At 42.5% G+C, this 22,333-nt stretch overlaps 1 protein-coding gene across 1 annotated transcript; it reads left to right on the top strand.

The window, feature by feature from the left end:
• Window positions 1–364: 364 nt before the first annotated feature.
• klf13 (Kruppel-like factor 13) lies at window positions 365–12,195 on the top strand. The gene is made up of 2 exons (XM_039808075.1): window positions 365–830; window positions 11,799–12,195. The coding sequence occupies exons 1-2, from the start codon at window positions 395–397 to the stop codon at window positions 12,107–12,109; spliced, it is 747 nt and encodes a 248-aa protein (XP_039664009.1). The 5' UTR covers window positions 365–394; the 3' UTR covers window positions 12,110–12,195.
• Window positions 12,196–22,333: the final 10,138 nt, after the last annotated feature.

Here is a 22,333-nt window from a genome sequence, read left to right as displayed (position 1 = left end):
GAGCGCTGCCGGTCGACACGCCCCCAGCATGGATAGAACCAGCAGGAACAGACGCTCAGGAGACACACTCACTATGTTGGAGAGTGGTTGAAGCCGCGATGGGAGTTAACACATCCAAGTTTGTAGAGGTCCTGTCACCAGCGTCGTTGCACTAAACAAAGACTTTGGGTTTCTTTTTTTTTCTCACTGAGGGGCTTGTCTGCATTTTTGTCCGAGGCGTTTCTCTCACAGGATGGTGATGACATTGGAAAGCCGGGTAAGATCATAAAGTCAGTTCTCTCTGATGAGAACGACCCCCCCCCCCCCCCCCCCCCCCACCACCACCCCAATTTTTTTTCTTTTTTTTTTTTTTTTTTTTTGTTTTTAAAAAACAGAGGGCTGTTTCAAAGACAAAATGGATCACTTTGCTGCAGAGTGCCTTGTTTCAATGTCCAGTCGTGCAATTGTTCACGCTCAAGGGAATAGGGAGATTAAACCAGAAACCCCGTCCTCCTCCAAGAACGGAGAGGAAATGAAAGAACCTTTGGTGAAAGACAACTCCTCTATTTTTGTGGTGGCGCGGATTTTGGCGGATTTTAACCAGCAGACTCCCAACAATGTTGCCGAGCAGGCAAAAATAAAGGATGAGAGCATGCCGAACCACATAGATGATGGAAACTCTGCCACACCTACCACCATCTCCGATCCTACGCTCAAACAAAGAGGCAAAAGATCGCGAGGTCGAACTGAGCCAGAATCGCCTCAGAAAAAGCACAAATGCCACTATTCAGGTTGTGAAAAAGTTTATGGCAAATCATCCCACCTCAAAGCCCACCTAAGGACACATACAGGTCAGTTTCATTGGATGCAAATGTGTGTTGCTGTGAACATGAGTTCCCTTGCCTTTATGAGAACGGATGATTAAAACTGAGAATAGCCTACTGATAAGAAGTGTGGTTTCGCTTACATTCAAACCTATATTAGTGACTGCTGTGTTTCCTCGAGTCAAAAATTTTAACGGATCCACCCTGAATGTGAATAATCGTCACACACCGGCTACAGAAAAAGCCAGACTTTGTGCATATTTTAGTAATTGCATTGTTCCTTAAGTTGTATAAACTTGCGAGATTTCCCTTTAATTTCGGGGAAGGGAGGGAGTCATAAATAGTGCCACTCCCACTCAAGTCTCCGAGCTTTGTCACTGCTTTCCTCTTGTTACCCCCCCCGCATTGGACAGTATGTAGCCTACAAACCGAAACTGCAGTGAAAATGCAGAACAACATGACACAGATCAGTTTCCAGTTTTCTTCTGCGCGCATTAATTAAAGTCAGCTTTGGTGACATGAGGAAGATAAACAACATGTAGGCCTAATGCGCACATCATATCATGATCATCAAGCCAAGTAGGCCTATGCACTCACATTGGCATGCAAAAAGTTTACAAGATCAATCCAGTGAGTGTACCTTTACCCTGCAGAGTAAATGGCTATCAAATGCGCTCCAGATCAGCAGAATTCTACGTCTGACTTTCCTGAACGACCATACCTCCATATTTGCTAATTGCATTCCGCAGGGTAGGCCATTGAGAGAGAGAGGGGGGGCAAATATGTAGATCGACTCAAATTGAGGGGGTTGATAAGAGCTGTGCAGCCTTTCTGCCCAAAGCTCTTTGTTGTGATGTGCCACACCCCCGCTAGACAGACTGCCAGCTGATCTGGCCAGCAACAGACTCGGCTAGCTGAGCCTCGACTGAGGAGCCTCTCCTTCCCTCTGCTCAGTAGACTGCAGCTCACACTCCCTCTTCCCACCGCTGTCCTCAATTCTTTACAATACACACACACACACACACACACAAAATAAACGCCTGGTGTGAACTTGACCCATATTTGAGTCATGTTGAAATTGAATTCCACAGAAATATGTGCAAGAAAAACCCAGAATTCAAAATATGTAGAATACCTCTTGAAATTGAGCCCCCTTTCCCCCCCTTCATAAATTAAATAATCTATGACCCTTCTTTATAGGGGAACATTCTTGTCTTGTTCTATTCTCTTCACCTGCCTTTGTATCAGGACACACTCCCCTGTCTGGGTTTGTGATTGGTTTGTGTCCTTATATCACTAAATCCTTTAGAATAATTTTGTATCAATGCCATAGTGATTAAAGAAAAACAAAGCATAACTATAAAACTGTAAGTACACCTATAAGACACGATAGGCCTGCTATATGGCGATGCTGATTTTCTTTGTAGATGGTGGATAATCCTGTATTGATATTGTTGTATTTTATTCCATTTTTATTCATTTTTATTGAGCATTACAAAAACACTGCCTTTTATTTATCAGCTGCAGCTTGGTGCAGTGGTGTCTGTCAAGAAGAGGAATGAGACTGGTTTGACTTATGTATGTACATAAAATAGGGTTCCATAATATTCCAACATCATTACTTGAATGGCTTCCAAAAGGGAATGAAATGCCTGTGTCTCGTTTTTAGTGCTGTTTTATTACTGTCTATCATCCCTGCCCTTTTCTCTTTGCCTCTATTAAGCTTTTCCTTTCTTTTGTAGTACACTCATGCGTCTGGCTTTGTGATTGGTTTGTGTACTATGATTTCTGATAATGAGGACAGTTTCTGCTTATTTGATTGGATAGTAACCGAACGTGAGTCATCACAGTTCCACTGCCTTGTCTTAGCCAAACTTACAGCAGAGAGCCTGCCTCCAGCGCTCACTGTGCTTCCCTTCAGCCCCAACCATGTGTTTTTAGTGCAGTTTTATTGCTCCGTATAAGCCCTGCCCTTGTCTCTTTGCCTATTTAGCGTTTCCTTTCGCCTGCCTCTCTGTTTGGATATGCTCTGGCATCTGGCTTCACGATTGGTTTGTGTCCCATAAATTCTGATAATAATGACTCTTTCTGCTTATTTGATTGGATAGTCCCAGAATGTGGGTCATCTGAGTTCAGCCAGGCTGCCTCAGCCAACCTTGCTGTGCTTATAGAGCCAGACTCACGCAGTGTGCTTCCCTTCAGCCCCTACTAGCAGAGTCATGAGAGAATGGATTCCAGCCCAGTCATTCCCAGCCAAACACCGCTATCTAATTGAGGGGGGGAATCACTGTTATAGACTCTAAACAAAGAGCCAGGAACTAGGTGTCCTCACTTGACTTCTATAACGCCCGAAGCCTCATTATCCCATCTTTTGCAATCCGTGTGTGTTTTTGTGAGTGTGGGTGAACTTTGTGAATCACTATATTGTTTATAATCTTTTGCAAACTACTGAAACATTTTAAGGGTCAGTTCTCCTTAATAACCTTAGCCATGAAGACAGTTTCAGCTTAATTTGTCTAGGATCCTCTGATGAAATTTGCCCTGCTACTAGCATAATGGAGGTGAATAATGTATGCAGGATAACTCACAGACCTGGCTGTAATGAACAATTTTCATTAGAAAATGCCTGTGGATAATCCAGTATAACTGTGAACTTTCTCTTTTAAATGTATGAAAACCTTCCTGGTTTAGGGTCCCCTTAGTGGAGACTTAAGTGGTTTCATTTAAGGTTTCTTCCCACAGTTGTCTTCTCCGACACAGTGTAAAAGGGACACCACGATGTAGCAGACGTGAGGGACCACGCTGAATTTAAATTGCTCATTATACTGCATTGAGTTTGATGGCGAAGAATCCTTCACAGTTTAGGGGTCTAAGGTTACCAGACAGCTTTGTCTGACCTCCTGGTGTGGGAGGTGGGGCTTCTCTCTTTGACACATATACTTATCTTACAGTATGGAAAATCCAGTCATGTAACGCAGGTCAACTCAGTTTTTAAATGGTCCAGGTCATATAAATGAAACTGCTTTTAATTCTTTCTAAAGACTTTTCCCAGCGCCAGCTGGTTTCTTTTCATTTATTCTTTATCGACTGTTTGTCTTAAGAAGCATAACCCACTCTAATGATGAAGACCCACTTTCCCAAGAGTCTTGTGGTCATGAATTACATGGTGTTCTCTGTGAAGCCTCATTACTCTGCATTGGTCGTGTCATGCAGACTGCGATCTCTAAAGGAGAGATGGCCCCTGACAAGCTCATTACAAGTCGTGTCTTCTTCAGAAAGAACAGCCTGGGCCTTCTGTGCCCCCCACAGTTGGGCCTCACAAAGGGCCATCTTGTCCGTGTCCGGGACCTATTTGAAAACTATTTGAATCACCGGGACGTACAGGGTCAATATTTCACAAAGACAAAGAGCCTAATGACATATTTTACAGTTGGTTGGATGTTTTGTCTGGACATCTTTTGTGTTCTGCTGGGGGTACGTCTAATACTGTGAGATGGCTGTAAATCCCTCTTCTGTCTGTCCTAAAAAATAAGTGGTACCACCTGGCAGCACAGTTCCACTGCCATGTAGACCCAGCTATTCATGCCTTCTATATTCAGCCGAATAACTGTGGTTAATGACACTTTTTTTTAACATGAAATTATCCCAAATTCCACATGGAAAAAAGAAGCAGGAGTCTCTGATTATATACATATACTGCATCTCTGCCAGTGGTTTTATATTTGGCTGCACTGCTACACACAGTGCACAGTGTTCCTGTGTGGCTGGTGGCAGTGATGAGGTAGCAGGGTGGAGATGGGGTTTTCCTGCTCTTGCTTGAGCATGACCTTGGCACAGCAATGGGTGTAAATTCTGCTGGGGCACAAGAGGTCAGTTTGTCTACCTGCCACACGGCAGGATTTCCACCATCCCACCCAGTTGAGCCATATTTTTCCTGATGTGTAATAAAACGATGACTCCTCTGTTAGGAGATGCTCACAGTTTCCATTTTTCCCCATTCTGGTGACACAATGTTTTAGCCCTGCTTTGCCATGACTTTTTTATTTTTACAGACGTTCATGATCCACAGAAGATGAATCTCATTGACTTTGGTGAGCCACTAACTTTTCTTTTAGTGCCACTAGCAGATCAGTTTTTACTAATCCAGGTGAATCACCTAATAGATGCATCGTCACAAAAACTGAGATGGGATAGGGATGTTTGTTCAGTTAATATTTTGTACATGCATGGTTCCCAGATGATGAATCCTAACAACTTTGGTGATCCCCTGACTTTTCATATACTGCCACTATGAGGTTGATATTTGCTGTTTTGAGTGAAATGTCTCAACAACTAATTGATGGATTGCCATAAAAATTGGTACAGAAATCGGGTACATGTTTCCTTCTGAATGAATTGTAATAACTTTGGGGTTCCTCTGACTTTTCATCAAGTGCCATCATCAGTTCAAAAATTTAATTTGTCCAGTACTTTGGTTTATGACCATTCCATCAACATCAACTACACTTTGTGTTCAGTGGTAATAAGCAAATGTTAAAAAAGTGTCAAATTCCCTGTATCTGTTTACTTGGCCATTAAAACTGATTCTGCTATTAGCATGCTAACATGCTAAACTATGATGGTAACATTGTCAGTGTGAGCATGTTAGCATACTGAGATTAGCAATTAGCTCAAAGCACCACTGACCGTAAGTATATCCTCACAGAGCTCTCACTCTTTATGTTGTTATAAATCAATTTACTGATGTATTTTCTTCTGCTGTAAGATAAGACGTTTTCCTTGTGAATGAAATCCAGTTGGCCGTGAAGGCAACGTGTAGCAGTACAGTATGTGTCCAATGGAAACAAGGTATTAGTTAAATCTACTTGATCCTTGGGTTGTAAATAAAACAAAGTGGAGCCACCATCTTGCCTGTTCTAATCCTTTGGTGCAGTGTTCCTGCTCCATGAAAGACATCTCTGAGGCGTGTGCTGGTGCACATGCTGTCCATATGCTATCCTATATGGCCATGTAAAGCTCAGAGTGGGATAGTTCCTCACTAATGTTGGAATGTAAATGTGATTTAACTGTGATTAAGCAGCCAAGCATGCATGGTGGATACTCCTGACATTGAAAGGCCCCTGTCAGGCAGTTCCCTGGCAGTGTTGCTTTCAGTGGCCCACAGGGCTCATGTATTCTTCTCAGCTCAGCTCAGGAGTAGTTTTATAAAAGCTGCTCTGTCTATTTCCCCCCACCAGCCCCTCCCACACTTCTTCAGCCTGCAAAGCAAAATAGGTGCTGAAGCGTGTTGTGTTGCGAGGCCGAGCCCCGGCCATGGCTTGTGGTGTGGTGTTGATTACCAGCGGCAGGAAGAGAGGGATACAGACCTGTGGAACACTGCATTTTTTCACATCTCCTGTTCAAAAACCGCCAACCGCATCTCGCATGCAAGGGAGGGATCTGCAGTACAAAGACAGAGTATACAGTGCAGTAGGCAGGGTGGGGGTGGGGTTAGATACCGGGATATTCACTGTCAATGCCCTCCATTGATGTAGGTCATTTATTCAGCTGCATCTGCAGCTAATCTGATTATCGTTTGAAGGGCTGCATGTTTGACCTCTACAGCAGCGAACACCCCTGTCAGCCCAGCACTCACAGCGTCCCATCTAAGAGTTAGACTCTGACTGTGTCCACTGTGTTGTGTTCAGCTCAACTTGAATAAGAGAGGAATAGCCGTGGAGCTAATGTCAGAGGGAGTGTTTTATGTTCCCTACGGTATGTAAGGTGTGTCTGCGTGATAAATCAGACTGTGGCAGACCACGACACACAGGGGTGTGGCCCTCGGCACAAGATGAGGAGTATTTTGTGGAGTCTTGGGGGAAGGAGGGCATACTCATTTTCTCAGTGAGACATGAAAACATTTCTCTCCCGGAGAATGAGGTATAACATTGGACAGCAGGCACTATCTCCAGCCTGTACCTCGTCTTATTGCAGTGTGGTGAGGCTACTCATGATCTGGCAGGGCTATGGTTCTTTGTTTTGTTCTGGTTAGTAAGGATGTCTATCACATTAGAGTTATAGTGTCAGGACTCCATCATTTGAATGAGCTGGCATTGTACTGCAGGAGTGAGAGTCATGGAGGATGGGGCATCCCTGCTCCCACCTGCTTTTGCAGACCAACTGTAAACACCCATTAATGGCTGCAGCTGTTTGCATGTCCTTAGTTAACCAGGGTTTAAAAGATACAGAGACACATCAAGGCAGGTTGTTTTAGCATGCACTCAAGGCTGAAAGAGAGTGCCCACTCTAACTAATTGAGGCAAATGTGATGAGCTGGTCAATACAGGCGAGCTACCTCTACCTTTCCCTTAAAGAGTTAAGGGGATGAAGTAATGTATGGCTAAGTGTGTGCAGGAATCAGACGGTCACACTCGATCCCGCTGCATGTATCTGGGTGGATGTCAATAGCCCTGTGCAGTGCAGACCAAGGGGAGTGAGTTACGGTTAGTATGCACAGCCGGTCTGATTGAAATGCATTACAGGAGTGCCTCTCCTGCTGTGAGCGAAGCTGCTGCTATTGTTCACAACTTGACAGCTATAGGCCCACAAGGGGAGGCATGCTATTCAACGGCAAGCAAGGTCCCTCTCAGTATAGACAAAAGATGATAATAGATAAAATCCTCCCTGTTTTCAGAGCTTTCTCATGACAAGCTTGAGCCGGTCATCATCATGAACAACTGACCCACCCAAGGCTCCTTTATTGTTCCTGCATATACAACTTACTCTTGTTTCTAACAAACTCTGAGTGGATCTGAGAAAACATGTTTTGACTGAGTGATTTTCTTTGTAATTTGACTCCTCTCCCACTGAGTACATTTTTCATAGACGAGCAGCCACGTAAACAGTTCTGATCTCAGATGTGTTTCAAATCAAGCAGTGTCTTTTTTTTTCTCCTTTTTACAGACCGCACAACTTTGTAAGCCTTTGTTGTTATTTTTCCACAAGCGAAGCTTGCATGCACTGCTGTGTGAACAACGAAAAGAGGAGCTGCAAACGGCTTAATGTATATTCATTTTCTGCACACACGTTTAGTGTTCAGATCATCTTGGCACATGATGGTGAGTGTAGAGGGAGAGGCTGGGTACGGTTGGGTTAACCCTGTCTGCTCCAGTGGTTAATGCTGATGAGGGACTCCGCAGTCATTTTAGTATTACCCCAAATCCCATGGATTGGATGGTTGTCTGCTGGCTCCTGGTTGGTTACAGGTCATAGTCTGTTGTAAACATGCAACAAAATTACAGGATTGTACGGAGCCCCACCACTGGAGTTAGTGGAGTTACTCTCATTTCATGTTGCCAAGCTGACTGTGCCACCAGGCCAGCGCTGAAGTGAGGTAGCTCCACCTCTAATGAGCTGTGATCAACACAGTCTTTTACTTTCCCTGCTCGAACTGTTTGCTTTTAAAAGTCCATGCAGGTTTATTGTGCTCCTTCGTTCTGAGCTCTGTAAAAGATGGCCTATTTCCTGTTCTGGTTCTCACTGTGTAGGCAGAGCAAAGTCAACCTCAAGGTGATCTCTGATGTATCCACAGGAACTGTTTTTTCTCCCCTCCTAAACCTGCAGAGATATTTACTCTAGCTCTCTTATGGCAGGCTTACATGAAGGTTTCAGCTGCACTGTGTGAGTTTGGCCCATGCCTGAGGACACACCAGGAATGTTATCTACTCTTGTTTGAAATGCTGGTAGCTGTTGTTGGAGCAGGTGACTGAGTTGAGTTCCTATGCGGCTGCTCACGTCAAAAAGAGTTTTAATCTCCCCTTTGCAGACAGCATCCCCCACACCAAGGAGATGAACTCAGATTCTATTTCTCATAACCATTTCTGCAGAAACCGAGGTGCCAAAGATTCTTACATATGAATGAGAGAAGGATGGTGGGAGAGGAGCAGAGATGAATGCTGTTTATTACTGACCCGGAGAGAACAGTTATATAACAAGAGTACCTGTGACATAATCGCATCGCCTTGGAGGGGGGACACTAGTGCTTAGTAGAGATACAGTTTGCGTGCATGATGTAATTCACTTTACGGGTAACCGGGTCACTGTGTTCGCTAGGGAAAAGCTTCCCTCAATCCCCCTGCTTCGCCCTCTGCATCTGACACATTCTAAGAAACACAAACCACACCCTGAACGCTGCCAGAGATGGGATAACCAACCGGTGGGGCCTCACGTCACGATCGCCGCGGTGCCCTGCTGTGACGACACTGGAACTAGATGGGAGTTAGAGCAGAATAAGGGGAGTAGCTGGCAGCTTTCTTCTTCAAATGAGATGCTGAATAATATCTGCAGTCTATTGAGGTATCATGGAGAGTGACACCCTATTTCTACAGAGGGTAATAACCCCTATCATCATTTCCACTCAGGATCAAAGCGTTTGTTCCCTAAACCTCCTCATTGTTACCAGAAAATTGGTTTTTACTGCCCTCATGGAAATCTCAATTCTCATGTTACGAAAGAAGCACAATTAATTGGGGCGTTGCATGTTTTTCCCTTCATGTAAGTGAACCTTTCAATGCTGACATTAAAGCAGCAGGGCTTTTGATGCATATTCATGTCGTTGACCCAAATGCCAAAGGCAGTTTAGCGGGCGGTGAAAACGGGCAGCGTATCTGTTAATTCTGCATTTTCTAAGAAGTCACGGAGCTTGACATAATTTGATGCATCTTGGTGAGTTGCTGTTAGCTACCTGATGCTTCCATGATGACTGCATTACTGTATCAGGGCAGTTAGACTGGATATCTCAGCCTAGCTCTCTGGTGTCTGGTTAAATATTAATGCAGCTGGATCCGTTACACTGGTTATTGAGCCTTAAGCAGCCCACAGAGCTTAGCTCTACTTTTTAGCCAATAACTAATTTTGCAGTGCCAGGTGGCAGCACAGGCTGCTTCTCTTGCTAATAAGGTATGAAATCAGACTATCATGAGTCTCGTCAATGAGAGACAAACAACCACAGCCTTCTAGTTTTTATGAATTATAACTCATCCAGGGCAGATTGTTTCTTTGTGTGTTAACTGTTGCAGCAGAGTGAAAGCATTATAGATGTTTTGGGAAAAAGGAGACAAGGCTGTGTGCAGTGTGTGCATATGCAAATGTCTATATGTCAGTTACAGAGTTTACATACACTGAGCCTGCTGGGACTGTAGTGGGAAGGGCTGACTGAGTTCAGTCTGGAGCTGAGGTGAGGCGTCAGAGGCATGAAAACAGACCAGGCTGTCTAGACTTGCTCTGTCTGTCTGCATGTTTTGTAACCATGCAGTATAGTTGGGGGGAGGGACCGAGACTAGTAGTGCACCGAGTTCTTGTTTTTGAGACTCGCTGGCATCAGGTAGCATATGAGTGTTTGATGCTCAACAGCACTGTTTCCATTGTGGTCCTGAGGGAAACCACGGAACAAAGAAAGCGTTTGGCAGGCCTGTTCTTATGTACTTATTTGTCGTGCCATCTATAAACATTCACGCATCTCACCGTCCATTCCTTTTCATACCTCAAATCCCCGGCGTAGGCATGCACATGATGATTAAATATTTGTATTCTCAAGAAAGACTCAAAACATTAAAAGACGTGCCGCCCTTTCCTATAGTACTGCATGGTCAGACTAATGCATGTAGCAATTGTCAGGAAGAAACCCACTGAAATAAAACTAAATGGAATACAGTATTAGACATATTGGCCAGTGGATGCAAATCGCTGCATTTAGGTGCCAAGCACACTGTTTCCACATTAGAATGGAAGGAAACCACAAGATATATAGTACCATCTGGCTTTGGGTAGATTTGTTTCAAAGCCCACTTTTATTGCATGATGGAGGGGGGGAAGGGTGTAATTTCACATGTGCCGAGTCACAGATAGTTGCATGTTGGAAAATGGGCTTGGTAACCATTGTGAGTGTGATTAGAATCTGTAGCTTAAATAAAAAAACGGTTTGCTCCTCTAGCACAGTGCCAATTTTTAAGTGATTTACCCCAAGTCCCACGTCTCACTACAGCCTTTTTTGTCTCCCGTTTATATTTTGAAGATTTCTTGGGTGGTTTTGATATTCCTTATACTGACCTATCAGATCTAGCAGTAACGTTGTGATCATTATTCCTTGATGAATCAGAGCCTACTATGTACAGGAAACAACACAGTCTTGTTCAGCAGGCCTGAAAAAAATGTCTGTGCAAAGCAGTGTTCTTGATTTGTTAACCTGTAAACATCTTATAATGAGTCTCTCACTTTGGTGAGCCATTTGGATCATTGGTGAGCACCAGGTGTGAGTTTTATTTGTTTCATGTTGCACTCACTGACACTATCAGTACTTGGAAAATGCTTATTGTATATAAGTGATTGCCATTGTAAACAGTCCTACAACCTAAAGCACATAATGGCCGATTTTGCATGTTGAGGCCCATTTACTACAAATCACACATACTTAGTGTGAAAATTCCAAACTTTCTTCAACCACGGGCTCCCATTCATCTCAGTACAGTGTTAAAGTCAACTTGCAGAGACTTAAAGTTAAAGATAAGTAACTCATTATAGTGAACTCGGGTCTATTTGTATGTCTCTGAAAGTCACAATGTTACTATTGCATGTTAAAGCCTGGATGGATTTGAAATGTCTGCACTGCAATACCACACAACAATCTTGTAACTTTGGCAAAAATAATTGCAGACATTATGTTCACTGTGTACCTCACAGTAGCCACCTCACCTCAGGTTTCACATCTTTGAAAGTAGATTTTCATATGAGACTGAATTAAGTGGAAATCGCTGGCTACTTGGAATGTAACAAAGATGTGGTGTATTATTTTTTTGTGAAAAAAGGTCAACGCTATATGGGCTAAAACAAAAACGTGGAATATGGTCAGCAATAAGGAAATGATCAAAACAAAATTTGCTCAAATAAAGGCTTGTTCTTAATGCCATGTTGCTATTTCTTGTGTGATTTAATACACCCACTTCCCTCTGTGTGTTACAGGAGAACGACCTTTCCCATGTACCTGGCCCGACTGCAGTAAGAAGTTCGCTCGCTCCGATGAGCTGGCCCGCCACTATCGCACCCACACGGGGGAGAAGAAGTTTGGGTGCCCGCTTTGTGACAAGCGCTTCATGCGCAGCGATCACCTCATGAAGCACGCCCGGCGCCACTCAGATTTCCAGCCCGGCATGCTGAAGAGGCCCCACAGCAGCAGCAGCTCCACACGTCCCAGCTCCCTCAGCGACTACAGCCGCTCGGATGCCTCCAGCCCCACCCTCAGCCCCGCCCTCAGCCCAGCCAACTCGCCTTAAACTGAAACCCAGTCGCACTTTCTGTCTCTGACCTGCGAGGCCTGTGTTTTTGTCATAACACTCGTGTTGCACGGTTGTCAGCAACCCCCTTTGCTATTCCTGCGCTTGCTGTGGTGTACCATACTGTACATAACTGCTTATTGTAGTGCAATTACTCGTGTGATCCTAAAAAAAGGTAATGCCTTTCCCAGATGGCAATATTTACATTCTGTACCATATGTCTGTATTTTTTAGCTTCTGATCATGGATAGTTGTCCAATGTATGTTCACAGTCAGCTAAACAAGGTTTAGAAGAAGAAAAACAGACACCCTGACAAGTCTTATCAAAAATGGGACTTTCTTTGTTGTTTTTTTGAAAGGGTGAGGAGAAGGGGTACACACACACACAGACACACACACACACACACCTCAGGATTGAAGACAGTTGCTATTTCTGTAATACCACAGTACTTCAGAGTACTCACATTGACTGCACAATATACTCATCACTTTACTCTGAAATTCAACAGGGGTTGAATTTTACGCCCTGCTCAGGGATGGCCTTGTTAGCTTGAAAGAATGAACACGGTGAAGAGAAACATACAGTACATATATAGCAGCCTTTACACTCAACACAATTTGCACTCTTTGTTTTTTTGTTGGTTTTCACGTTTTGAGGAAACTAGCCCGGCGGTCATACGGTCAATCATACACAGAACTCATGTACTCGTGTTCTCGGGGGGTTCATATGTATTGTAATTGCTGTGTGTTAACAAAACGATCCCCAAACCTCCACCTCAGTAAACAAAATACATCAGTTCCTCCACTGCATTGTTAATATTCAGTTGCCATTACACTGGGTTAAATATGTACTTCATTAAACAGCTGTGTGCAGTATATACTGTGTAAATCTGCATTGTGGGAAGATCAGGGTTATATTGGGTTAACAGTTTTTAAAAGTATACTCAGTTGAAGAAACTTTAGAACCTTTAAATAGAGACCGTTAAGTTTCAAAGCAGCTGTTCATGTTTGTTTTTTCTTCTTTTTTAAAGTGCTGTATCATCAGGCAGTATTTCACACAAAATGGACACAAAGGGACTTTAGTTGAAACAATGTTTATCCCTCTCTGAAGCACATAGGAAAAAGTACCAAAGAGAGTGAATGAAAGCTTTCTATTCAGTCTTGTAAGCTGCCCTTCATTGAGGCCTGGGGCTGGTGGTTGGCAGAATCACAGGTAGAACAAGACAACCTGCACACTTCCCTCCTCCTGGCTTTGCCTTTTGTGGCCTCCCTTGAGGAAACAGCTGCATCCCACAAGAAGCTAGTCACAGCCCGCAGGAGGAGTGCTAACATGCCATTCCTGGGGAGTCCTCCCTCGCCCATCTGGCTCTACCTGTCCTGTCAGAGAGTGGTGAAGCTCCAACTATGCCAAATAGCTTAGGATGGCCTAACTTGGCGACGGGGGGTCAAATGTAGGCCAGCGTGTTGGGCAGAACCGGGCTTGGCTGCAACATGGTGGAGCACAGAGCGAACAAAGCAGCTATCTGCAATAGCCAGGCAAGGGCGGGCAGGTCCTGATAAAAGAGGAGAGGTTTATCATGAGCTGAGCAGCACAGAGGAGGAGACACCCGGTCGCAGACACCCCCGTCTCCTCCTCCTTCCCCCAACTCCCTTCAGCTGTAGAAACCATGAGCAGAAACATGTCTGTAATTAGTGGGTTGATCTAACCTGTAGGATAAGAGTAGAAAGAGTAGTGTATGAACAACAGTACTACCTAGACAACGCTAGCAGTGTGGGTGGGATGTACCCAACTCCATCCTAAGCACAGGGAGAAATCCTCTACTGCTGGAGAGTCAAATGACAAAATGCCAAGGAAAATGTCGCTCTAAATTCATACTGATAAACCAGAGCTCTCAAACAGCTGCTTTCAAACTTCTCTCTTGCAACAATGGGGGGGGAGGGGGGAAGCTTTAAACTGTTGTAAAAACCGTTGAACCAAAACGAACATATCAGCAAAGTGCAATGCTCACCAGCCTCACGTCGTCCTCCCTGTGAAGCTCAGATGTCCTGTGAGAAAGCTGACTTGTGTTTCTAGACAGACATGCCTCAATAAGTCAGGCAAAAGGCACAGTAAACCTTCCATGGAAGCGGGCACCACTATCAAAACTGCTGCAGCACCGCCAGTCTGTGTTATGCCTACATTTTCTTTGAATGCTTCAGCACTAAGGCCGAAAATAGTTTCATCCATGTATTCGGTCCTGTCAGACCCCTCCAGACTGTTGTCACCATGAATTGCATGTGCTAGCTTCATTCTACCAGCGACTCTTGCCCTGCAGTCCTGTGCTTCACACTATATGCATGTTAACAACTGCGCCTTGGAAGCGTAGAGGGTTTTTTGAGGCGGTCTGGCAGGTGTAAGTTCATGAATGATCGGCCTTGTCCCTCGTTCTCCACAGCAGCCATCTCTCTTTAAAGTTGTGAAGAATCAGCTCTGTCACATCCTCCAGAAAGAAAACCTCCCTTATTTAGATCGAATGCAGTAGTTTCCTCAAAACACCACGTTTAAGAAAACAGCCCTCTGTAAGATGTCAAAATAGTTTCCAGACTGCAAGATGACACTTTCAATGCCATTGATCAGCAGCTCTTTATGAAAGAAGCATTGAGAGTGTTTAACTTTTAGCATTTCTAGAAAAAAAAAAAACTTTTTTTTTTTTTCAACTTTGATTTTCACTAACAAATTCTTCAAATAGCTGTTGCGCAGCTTTTTGTGGTATCTATCCATTTTTTTTTTTTTTGTTATAGTCAATTTTTGACTTGGTTTGTAGTTTAACTTTCTCTTGCAAAAAAACCCATTTCTGATTAGCTCACTCTCAAGCAGGTTTCATGAATCACTTTTTAATCCATAATCTGCACATTTACCTCAGGGTCGACATCCGCAAAGCAGATATGGGACAGTTTGTGGATTTTGTTGTAACATCAGTTACTGCACAGAAATGTCTGCCAGCCTCCCCCCGGTGTTCCTGGGTGCTTTGTGCTCACTGCTGGTCAGTGTCCGACCACACTGGAAACAGGAACGCCGCCGTACGGGGCCCAGCTCCTGCCTATGCGCCTTAGTAAGCACTGGGCACTCTGGAGTTCTTTTCAGTGAAACGCCCCTTTAAACACCTTTGACCCTTAGTGTCAGTGGACTTACAGTAGGCAACAGGAAGCTCTATACCATCTGAAAATAAACCAACTGTGACAGTGTAAACATCCCAGTCTATCCATCCATCCAGACTGTACCGGTGACATATATAGGCCTCCACAGGCATAACTTTTATTCTCACTGTACCAAATTTACTTGAATAATTCAACACAAAAGGCCATTGAACACAGTTTTGTACATGTCCATTTTTACTGTACTTGCGTTTGTTGTCAAATAATTATTAACATTACTGGAGAAAGGTGTATAGTCTGTTTGAATTTATTTTGTTTTGTTTTTTTCTGGTCATTCTTCAGGTCATTTAAGCAACTCTTTCGAATATATCACAGCATTAAGGTTGACTCTTTTTGTCGGGCTGTTTAAAGGAACTATATTTTGTTAAAAAGCATAGTTTTATCCCTGTTAATGGGGTTTACCCCTTTAATTAAAAACATTTAATACTCTGTTGATGTCAGGATGCAGGTTATTCCAGTTAGCCTGTTATCCAAAAATTCAAGTCAGAAAATGAAAGGATTGTTTGGAGTGACCGAAAAAGTAAACCTCCTGACCTCTATGTCTGGCTATTTCAAATGGAGTGACTCATTTTTTCTTTTCTTTTATTATATAGATTATTTTGAAAGTTTTCCATAAGAATAGAGACCACAGCATTGTGAGTTAGCAATGTAGTCATTCTTTTTATTATTGCTTATTACTTATATTTGTCTCATATGAAATGTTTGTATATTTTTCAGAAATCATACCTCTTGAAATATTTGACTTTTGTTCTACTTTCATATCTTTTTAAAACATCCATCATGTAGCTTATGTTTGCTTGATGAGTAGCACAAATAATTGGTTGTTTTATTTGTCCCTACTTGAATGAAGAAGAAAAGAAAGAGACTTTTTTTCTGTAAAAAACAAACAAAACAAAAACACTGGGCTACATTTTATATAATCATCCCATGTTTTCAGGGTCCTCAAAAAGTAATCTTTCCAGGAAATAATTAAACCTTATTTTTTATTATTTTATGTTACAAAAATATTTAAAAAGAACCCGTTCTCTACTGAGCTCCATATATTTGTCTGAGTTTAAAGATTTTCTATATGTGAGGGATGATGTCAGCTGCAAATTACTATGAAACTCCACTTCAGCATTTTTTTATCTAATTTTTCAATTGTAATCCCACAGAGATTACAGTTTTTGACATCTGTCAGAGAAAAAAAGGAATTTAAACACTGACAAAATGGAAATACAAGGTTTCAACAAGATGCTAACAGTGTACCAGTTAATATTTTGTTCTGCTTACTGTAAACATATATTAAAGTAGATTGGTTGTTGCTTAGTATGTAAAGAACTAACATTAACCTTATTTAAAAAAGAATCATATTAATAACATGAATATATCACTGATATCGTCTCATCTTCATGGTCTCAGCGTACAAGCATGATTGATGCAATTGTGTGCCAAAACTATAATGGTAACTTCTTAAAGATAACAAAAGTTGAGGGTAAAAAAAAGAACCTGGCTACTATCAGACATTTAACAAACTTGTACAGTTTTATAAAGTGTGACATGTTTTTTTAATGTAATGTACAGGATTAAATGAAGCAGCTCTGCATATTTGATATGCAAGTGCTCCAAGTTAAATATTGCTTTTCTGCTTTATGTAAACATTTTGATTGTGTAGCTTTGTTTTCATTTGGTTCTTGTTATTTAATTTTGACTTCTTTTTTTTTGCTGTACAATACTCAAGCAATGTATAATGGCTTATTACAGGTATTGTTTTGACATAAACAATCTTAATGATGATAAACGCCCAACCATTCCAAAGGATTGAAAATTGCATTTGCTATAAATGTGCTGCTTACATGGACCCGATGCATTTTTGTAGGTTATGAATAGACGTCTGTCTTGACTGTGAGATTTTACACGTTGTGAGTTGTGCACAAGGTACGTTTATCATTGTCAACATTTCCCAGGTTTAATCTCTCCTTTCTCCTCTGCGGGCTCTATGTGTAGGCTAAGCCAATTCGAATAAGCAACATACATGCAATATTTTAAAGTATTATAAATCTATAATATTTAAAAGATCAGGACATACTGTGCATGTCTTCCCTCATGACAAAAGCCTGCGGCTTGGGGGATAATGTTTTAAGAGGGAGCCATAGATAGGAGAGAGCAGTTCTTGAACAGTGAGTAAGCTTGCAGCTCAACAGATGCTCCACAGTTACAAGTTGTTACCAAAGGCTTTGAAGGGAAAGATGAATGTTGCAGTAATTTTGAACCCAACCCAGTTTGGACCCCTGGGTTCAACTTTATATGCTCTTAAGTGTTGATCAATGGATGTCGTGCTTGATACGGACCTTTTTCTACATCTCACATAAGCAATTTTTATTTTGAACATCACTTGAATGAACAAAACCCGTTTAATTATATGAGCAAACTAATTCTGACTGAGTCAAAAGACGAGAAACAAAAGAGACTGAGTGAGTAGGAACATGCAGCGTAGCAGACCACATCTGTCTGTACCCTTCACTGACCATGTGGTCTTGCTTGACTGCCTGAACTGACACTGGGCGGCATTTTCTCTTTACTGTTGAAATGCACGCTGACTAAAAGTCTTTTGCTCAAGCTTTGGATATGTTTGCCCTTAAAGGATTAGTGTGTTCCCGGTTATGCAGCACTAAGTGCTGTGAATGACCTCCCTTTAATTACAAAGAGAGAGCCGCTTACCAGCCTTTTGGTTCTGTTTCCCGTACCTGTTTGTCCTCAGTGTATTGTTGCTCTCTTGATACCTCTCCTCTGTTTCTCCTCTGCCCATCACCATCAGTTGCCTGTTGTAGTGACTCCATGGTGCTGCTTTCCCTTTCAGCACCAGTATAATCTAATCTGTAAATAACTCGACTCAGCTATGGCCAGTACATTCTCTTATGACCTCACTCTAACCTTCAGGTGTCATTTTGTTTTTTTCTCTCTCAGCAAACCAAAATCACTACATTCAAGTATTACAGTTGTACAGTTCCTCTGATTCTACACACATTTAATGTGCTGGTCTTAGCTGCTCTGCTGTACCTTTTATGGCATTATTTTGTACATGTTAGACAATATATTGTGACCTTGTCCTATGCAAATATGAAAAATAACAGATTGTTGAATAATGTATGTTGTCATAACTTGTATGCATGAAATAGTGAAGTTTACATTTGGAAATAAATTCATAAAATAAGCAGCTACAATTGGTTTTGTGCTCATTTCCTCTTCTGTTTAAGTGACACTGGGACTTTTGCTCAACAGCCGCCACTGTGGCCACAATGAACACGTTATGTGGTTGTGATAAATGCTAGTAGCAAAAGAAGAGAAGAGTCATTAAAGCATTTTGTACGGAGTAGACAAACAAGATGATGCATAAATGAACTGGTGAACAACTGGTAGGCAAATGTTGTTAGCTTTGGACAGAGCCATGCTAGCTGTTTCCAGTCTTTATGCTAAGCTAAGTTAAGCAGCTGCTAGCTGTAGCCTTAAAGTTATAGGTACCGTACAGACGTGAAAGTGGTATCAATGTTCTCATCTAGATCTCGGCAAGAAAACAAATCCAAAAGTGCCAAGCGATTCCTTTAGGTCAGAAAACTGACTCAGTAATGTCAATTGCAACATTAGCCACCATAAGCAAATGGTCATACCAAATTAAGCTGTAGAGTGTTTTATTGATACATTTAATATTTAAATTTTAAGACGAAGAGTGTGTTTTTCTGTTGTTGTTTTTCAAAGTTACACAGTCTCTTTAATGTCTGATTTGTATCAGTCCTCTATAGGAAAGTTCCTCGTTTATGATTGTAAAGTATTTTAAACATTAATGCAGAATTCCAGCTGAGAACAGTATAAATGGGTGACGTGATATTCCTCAGTTAGACAGCCTTTCCTCACAATCATGTGCTTCAGTACTATTCTTGCAACAGGAAGTACACCTTGTTCCCTCATTTCACCCATGCAAATATTTACAGTAACTGCTGGGGTATCAACAATGGGTGGAGCACCGAATGCTGGGGACTCCTTCCTTCCTTATTGTATTTCAGGCCGAATAGACTGATAAATTGTGTGATGTTTCCTGTATATACCCAGTGTACTTGCAACTTCAGAAGAACAGATGATTCACTACAGACTGCAGCCACCCCCTGAGCAAAGTTTACTTTTAACTCCATGTGACACACAAAAGCAGAGTTTCTCACTCCATCTGCATGTGCTGTTCTGCAAAATCACCGCCAACATGCCTTTATTCCTCTCTTAAGCCGAGTGTGCCCACCAACACCAGCAGCAATCTCCTGCTTCACAATGAATCATGCAATGTGGAGTGAGAAAGGAAGGAAGACAAATAAAGAACGGAGCAATTACAATTCTTGATGGTGTTCTCCCTGTTCAATCTGTACACCTCCTGTCTCCAGGCAGGTTGGAGCTACCAGCACACCATGCTACACAAACAGACAAGCTGCCACCCCTGGCACCACCACACAACTTGGTGTGCCATCACAGCCGGCATGTTCCCAGAGCTTGTTTTTTCATATTTGTGTGGCAACATGAGGGACTTCTGCATAGTTCTTTTTCATGTGTTTATATTTAACTCATTTTTTTGATTATGCTTTGAATGTTGGCAGGGGGCTGAAAATTGGGCTCCCAAATATACAAATCCTGTGTCTTTCCTCGGCATGATAGTGGATAGTGGAGTGGTCATGAAACAGCAGAGTCTCAGTAGTGTCCCTCTGCAGACCACTGACCAAGCTAATCCACACATATCTCGTTGTGTTTCAAGAAATATGTGGTTTTGCTGGTTGTGTGGATGAGGCACATATTCTCTCTGGGTTGCACGTCTTTCAATCACGTGTTTATTCTCAGGATGACGCATTTTCTCCTCTGTAGTAAATTATATTGCTGCAGATGCGGGGCAAAGTACAGAGAGTTATATGAGCAGTGAGTGCACATCTCTATTGGTATCACCCTGCATACAGGATGTGGGGGCGGAGGAGGTGGTTTTGGTTTGACTGATTCATCTCTTCAGTCACACCTTTTCTTTGGATTATCAGCTCCTGAGCACCCAGTCTTAAGGTGAAATTGCACGCAGAATAAACTCAGGTACATTTACAGTGTGGCGAGAACCTCAACCATGAGTTATTTAGAATGCATTGTCTGAACGAAAGTACGGTAACTTGTGTGAGAGAGATTGAAGATGAGGATGAGGGGATAGGTGGGTGGTGATACCCGCTGCTGATTGGTGCACCCAACCTAGACACACTCAAAGTCGAGAGCGTGGGAGGCTTTGTGGGCTGGAAAGGGTCTATGCTCCACTGAGGTGTGTGGGCATCACTGACTTTGAGACTCAGTGGAATAAATCCACAGAAAAAGAGGGATAGATGTGGTCAGCAGCAGCAGCAGCAGTAGCAGCAGCAGTGGTCTTAATCACACAGAGGCCTGTGTGTGTGTGTGTGTGTGTGTGTGTGTGTGTGTGTGTGTGTGTGTGTGTGTGTGTGTGTGTGTGTGTGTGTGTGTGTGTGTCCCTCTTCCTCTATGCCAAGCCCCAGAAGGCAGGCTGAAGGGCCATGTGATGCCACCCACTCTTGAGTGCAGTGCATGGCAGGGCTGGCGCTAGATCCTGCAGAGCGGGTGGGATGAGCTCAGATATTGGAGGCTGGCACCAGCTGAGAACAAGGCTTAGCTAAGGGAGGTGGGGGCATTACTGCAGCAGAGACATCAAAGGCACCAACCTGCTTAAAACACAACAGCACTTTAAATACTGTCAGGTAGAGTGCCTTCCAAACGAAAATAGTGCTAAGAGGAACTAATTATTCAATTCATATACCCGTGGATATGCATAATCGTCCAACATTTTAATTTCACCATCTTAATGAGACAACTGCTTACCATCAAAATCAATATTTATGAACTATTGTGTTGTGTTAAGGCCTCTAATGGTTTCTTATTATGTGAGGGAGACAGATGCATCTGAAAGGAAAATAATAAATAAATAAAAAAATACTGTAGCCTGGTGTTTTGTTTTGCATTAGTCTTGGTTTAAAACGAGTTGAGTGAATGTGACGACATGGAGCCTGTTTTGAGAGGATGAGAGGCCTGCCAAAGACTGCTGTATGCCTGATAGAGCTCTTTGTTGCTTTGAAAAGCAAAGGGAGGTCCCTCATGCAAATTCAAAGGAAATTCTGAGAAAAGGGGATCCAAGAAAGAAGACAATACACTCTGTCTCATTCAGTACTTATTATGGAGGATGCAGGATTTAAGAGCTCGGATACATTGCTGGGAAGAAAGGGGCCCTCTTGTGCCATTGTGTGACAAACATTAGACATCACGTGGAGATGTAATTCATCTTCAAAACTTAACAAGTCATTCCATATTATTAGCAGCCGCAGTCCACTGACGTGACTTTAAGTGTGGGGTAACAGTTGGAGAAGTGAGTCTAACCCACATTGTAGTCTCTAGTCACGAGACTATACTCACAGTCAAAAGTATGCAATTCATCCCACACAGGACAGACTGCTGCCCACGAAGCAACCTTGTCCTCACTCTCACTCCACCAACTCAGCCAGCTTCTACTGGACAGACTGTGGCTTCTCGAAAAAGCAAAGGCTAATTTTACCTTTTTTTAAACCCTCATGAGTTTTGTGATTTTTTTAGAGTTCTGACAGGCTGGGGATTTGGGGGCTTGATCTGTTTACACTTGTGTTTACTGTACAGGCCATTGTTGCTCTCCTCACGTTTTAAAATCTATAGGTGCATAATAGTTTATCAAGACCTTCGAGTCCTCAGCCATGCTGGCAGCTCTGTGAGGCAGTACTTTGGCACATTGTTGCTTTGAACTTAATGATGCTAACATGCTAAAACGTTTAAAATGTTCATTAGCTAAATGTTAGCATGTTAGCATGCTAATACTGGCTAATTAGCACTGAACACTAGTACAGGTGACGCTGATGTGAATGCCATTAGTTTTGCTTTAGTTATTTAGTCATAAACCAAAGTTTTGGACAAATTCATATTTTGACCTGATTATAACATTAGAGGAAA

Source organism: Perca fluviatilis, chromosome 8 (assembly GCF_010015445.1).
Source record: "Perca fluviatilis chromosome 8, GENO_Pfluv_1.0, whole genome shotgun sequence".
NCBI classification, from domain to species: Eukaryota; Metazoa; Chordata; class Actinopteri; order Perciformes; family Percidae; genus Perca; species Perca fluviatilis.
The sequence above is the reverse complement of the archived record's forward strand: the minus strand, read 5'-3'. Positions and strand labels throughout refer to the sequence as shown.

What these genes read in the sequence shown, in the direction of transcription:
- klf13 (XM_039808075.1), top strand. Translation starts at nt 395, where the DNA reads ATGGATCACTTTGCTGCAGAGTGCCTTGTTTCAATGTCCAGTCGTGCA. An exon ending in CCACCTAAGGACACATACAG is followed by an intron (nt 831 to 11,798) that starts GTCAGTTTCATT and finishes TGTGTGTTACAG; the next exon opens with GAGAACGACCTTTCCCATGT.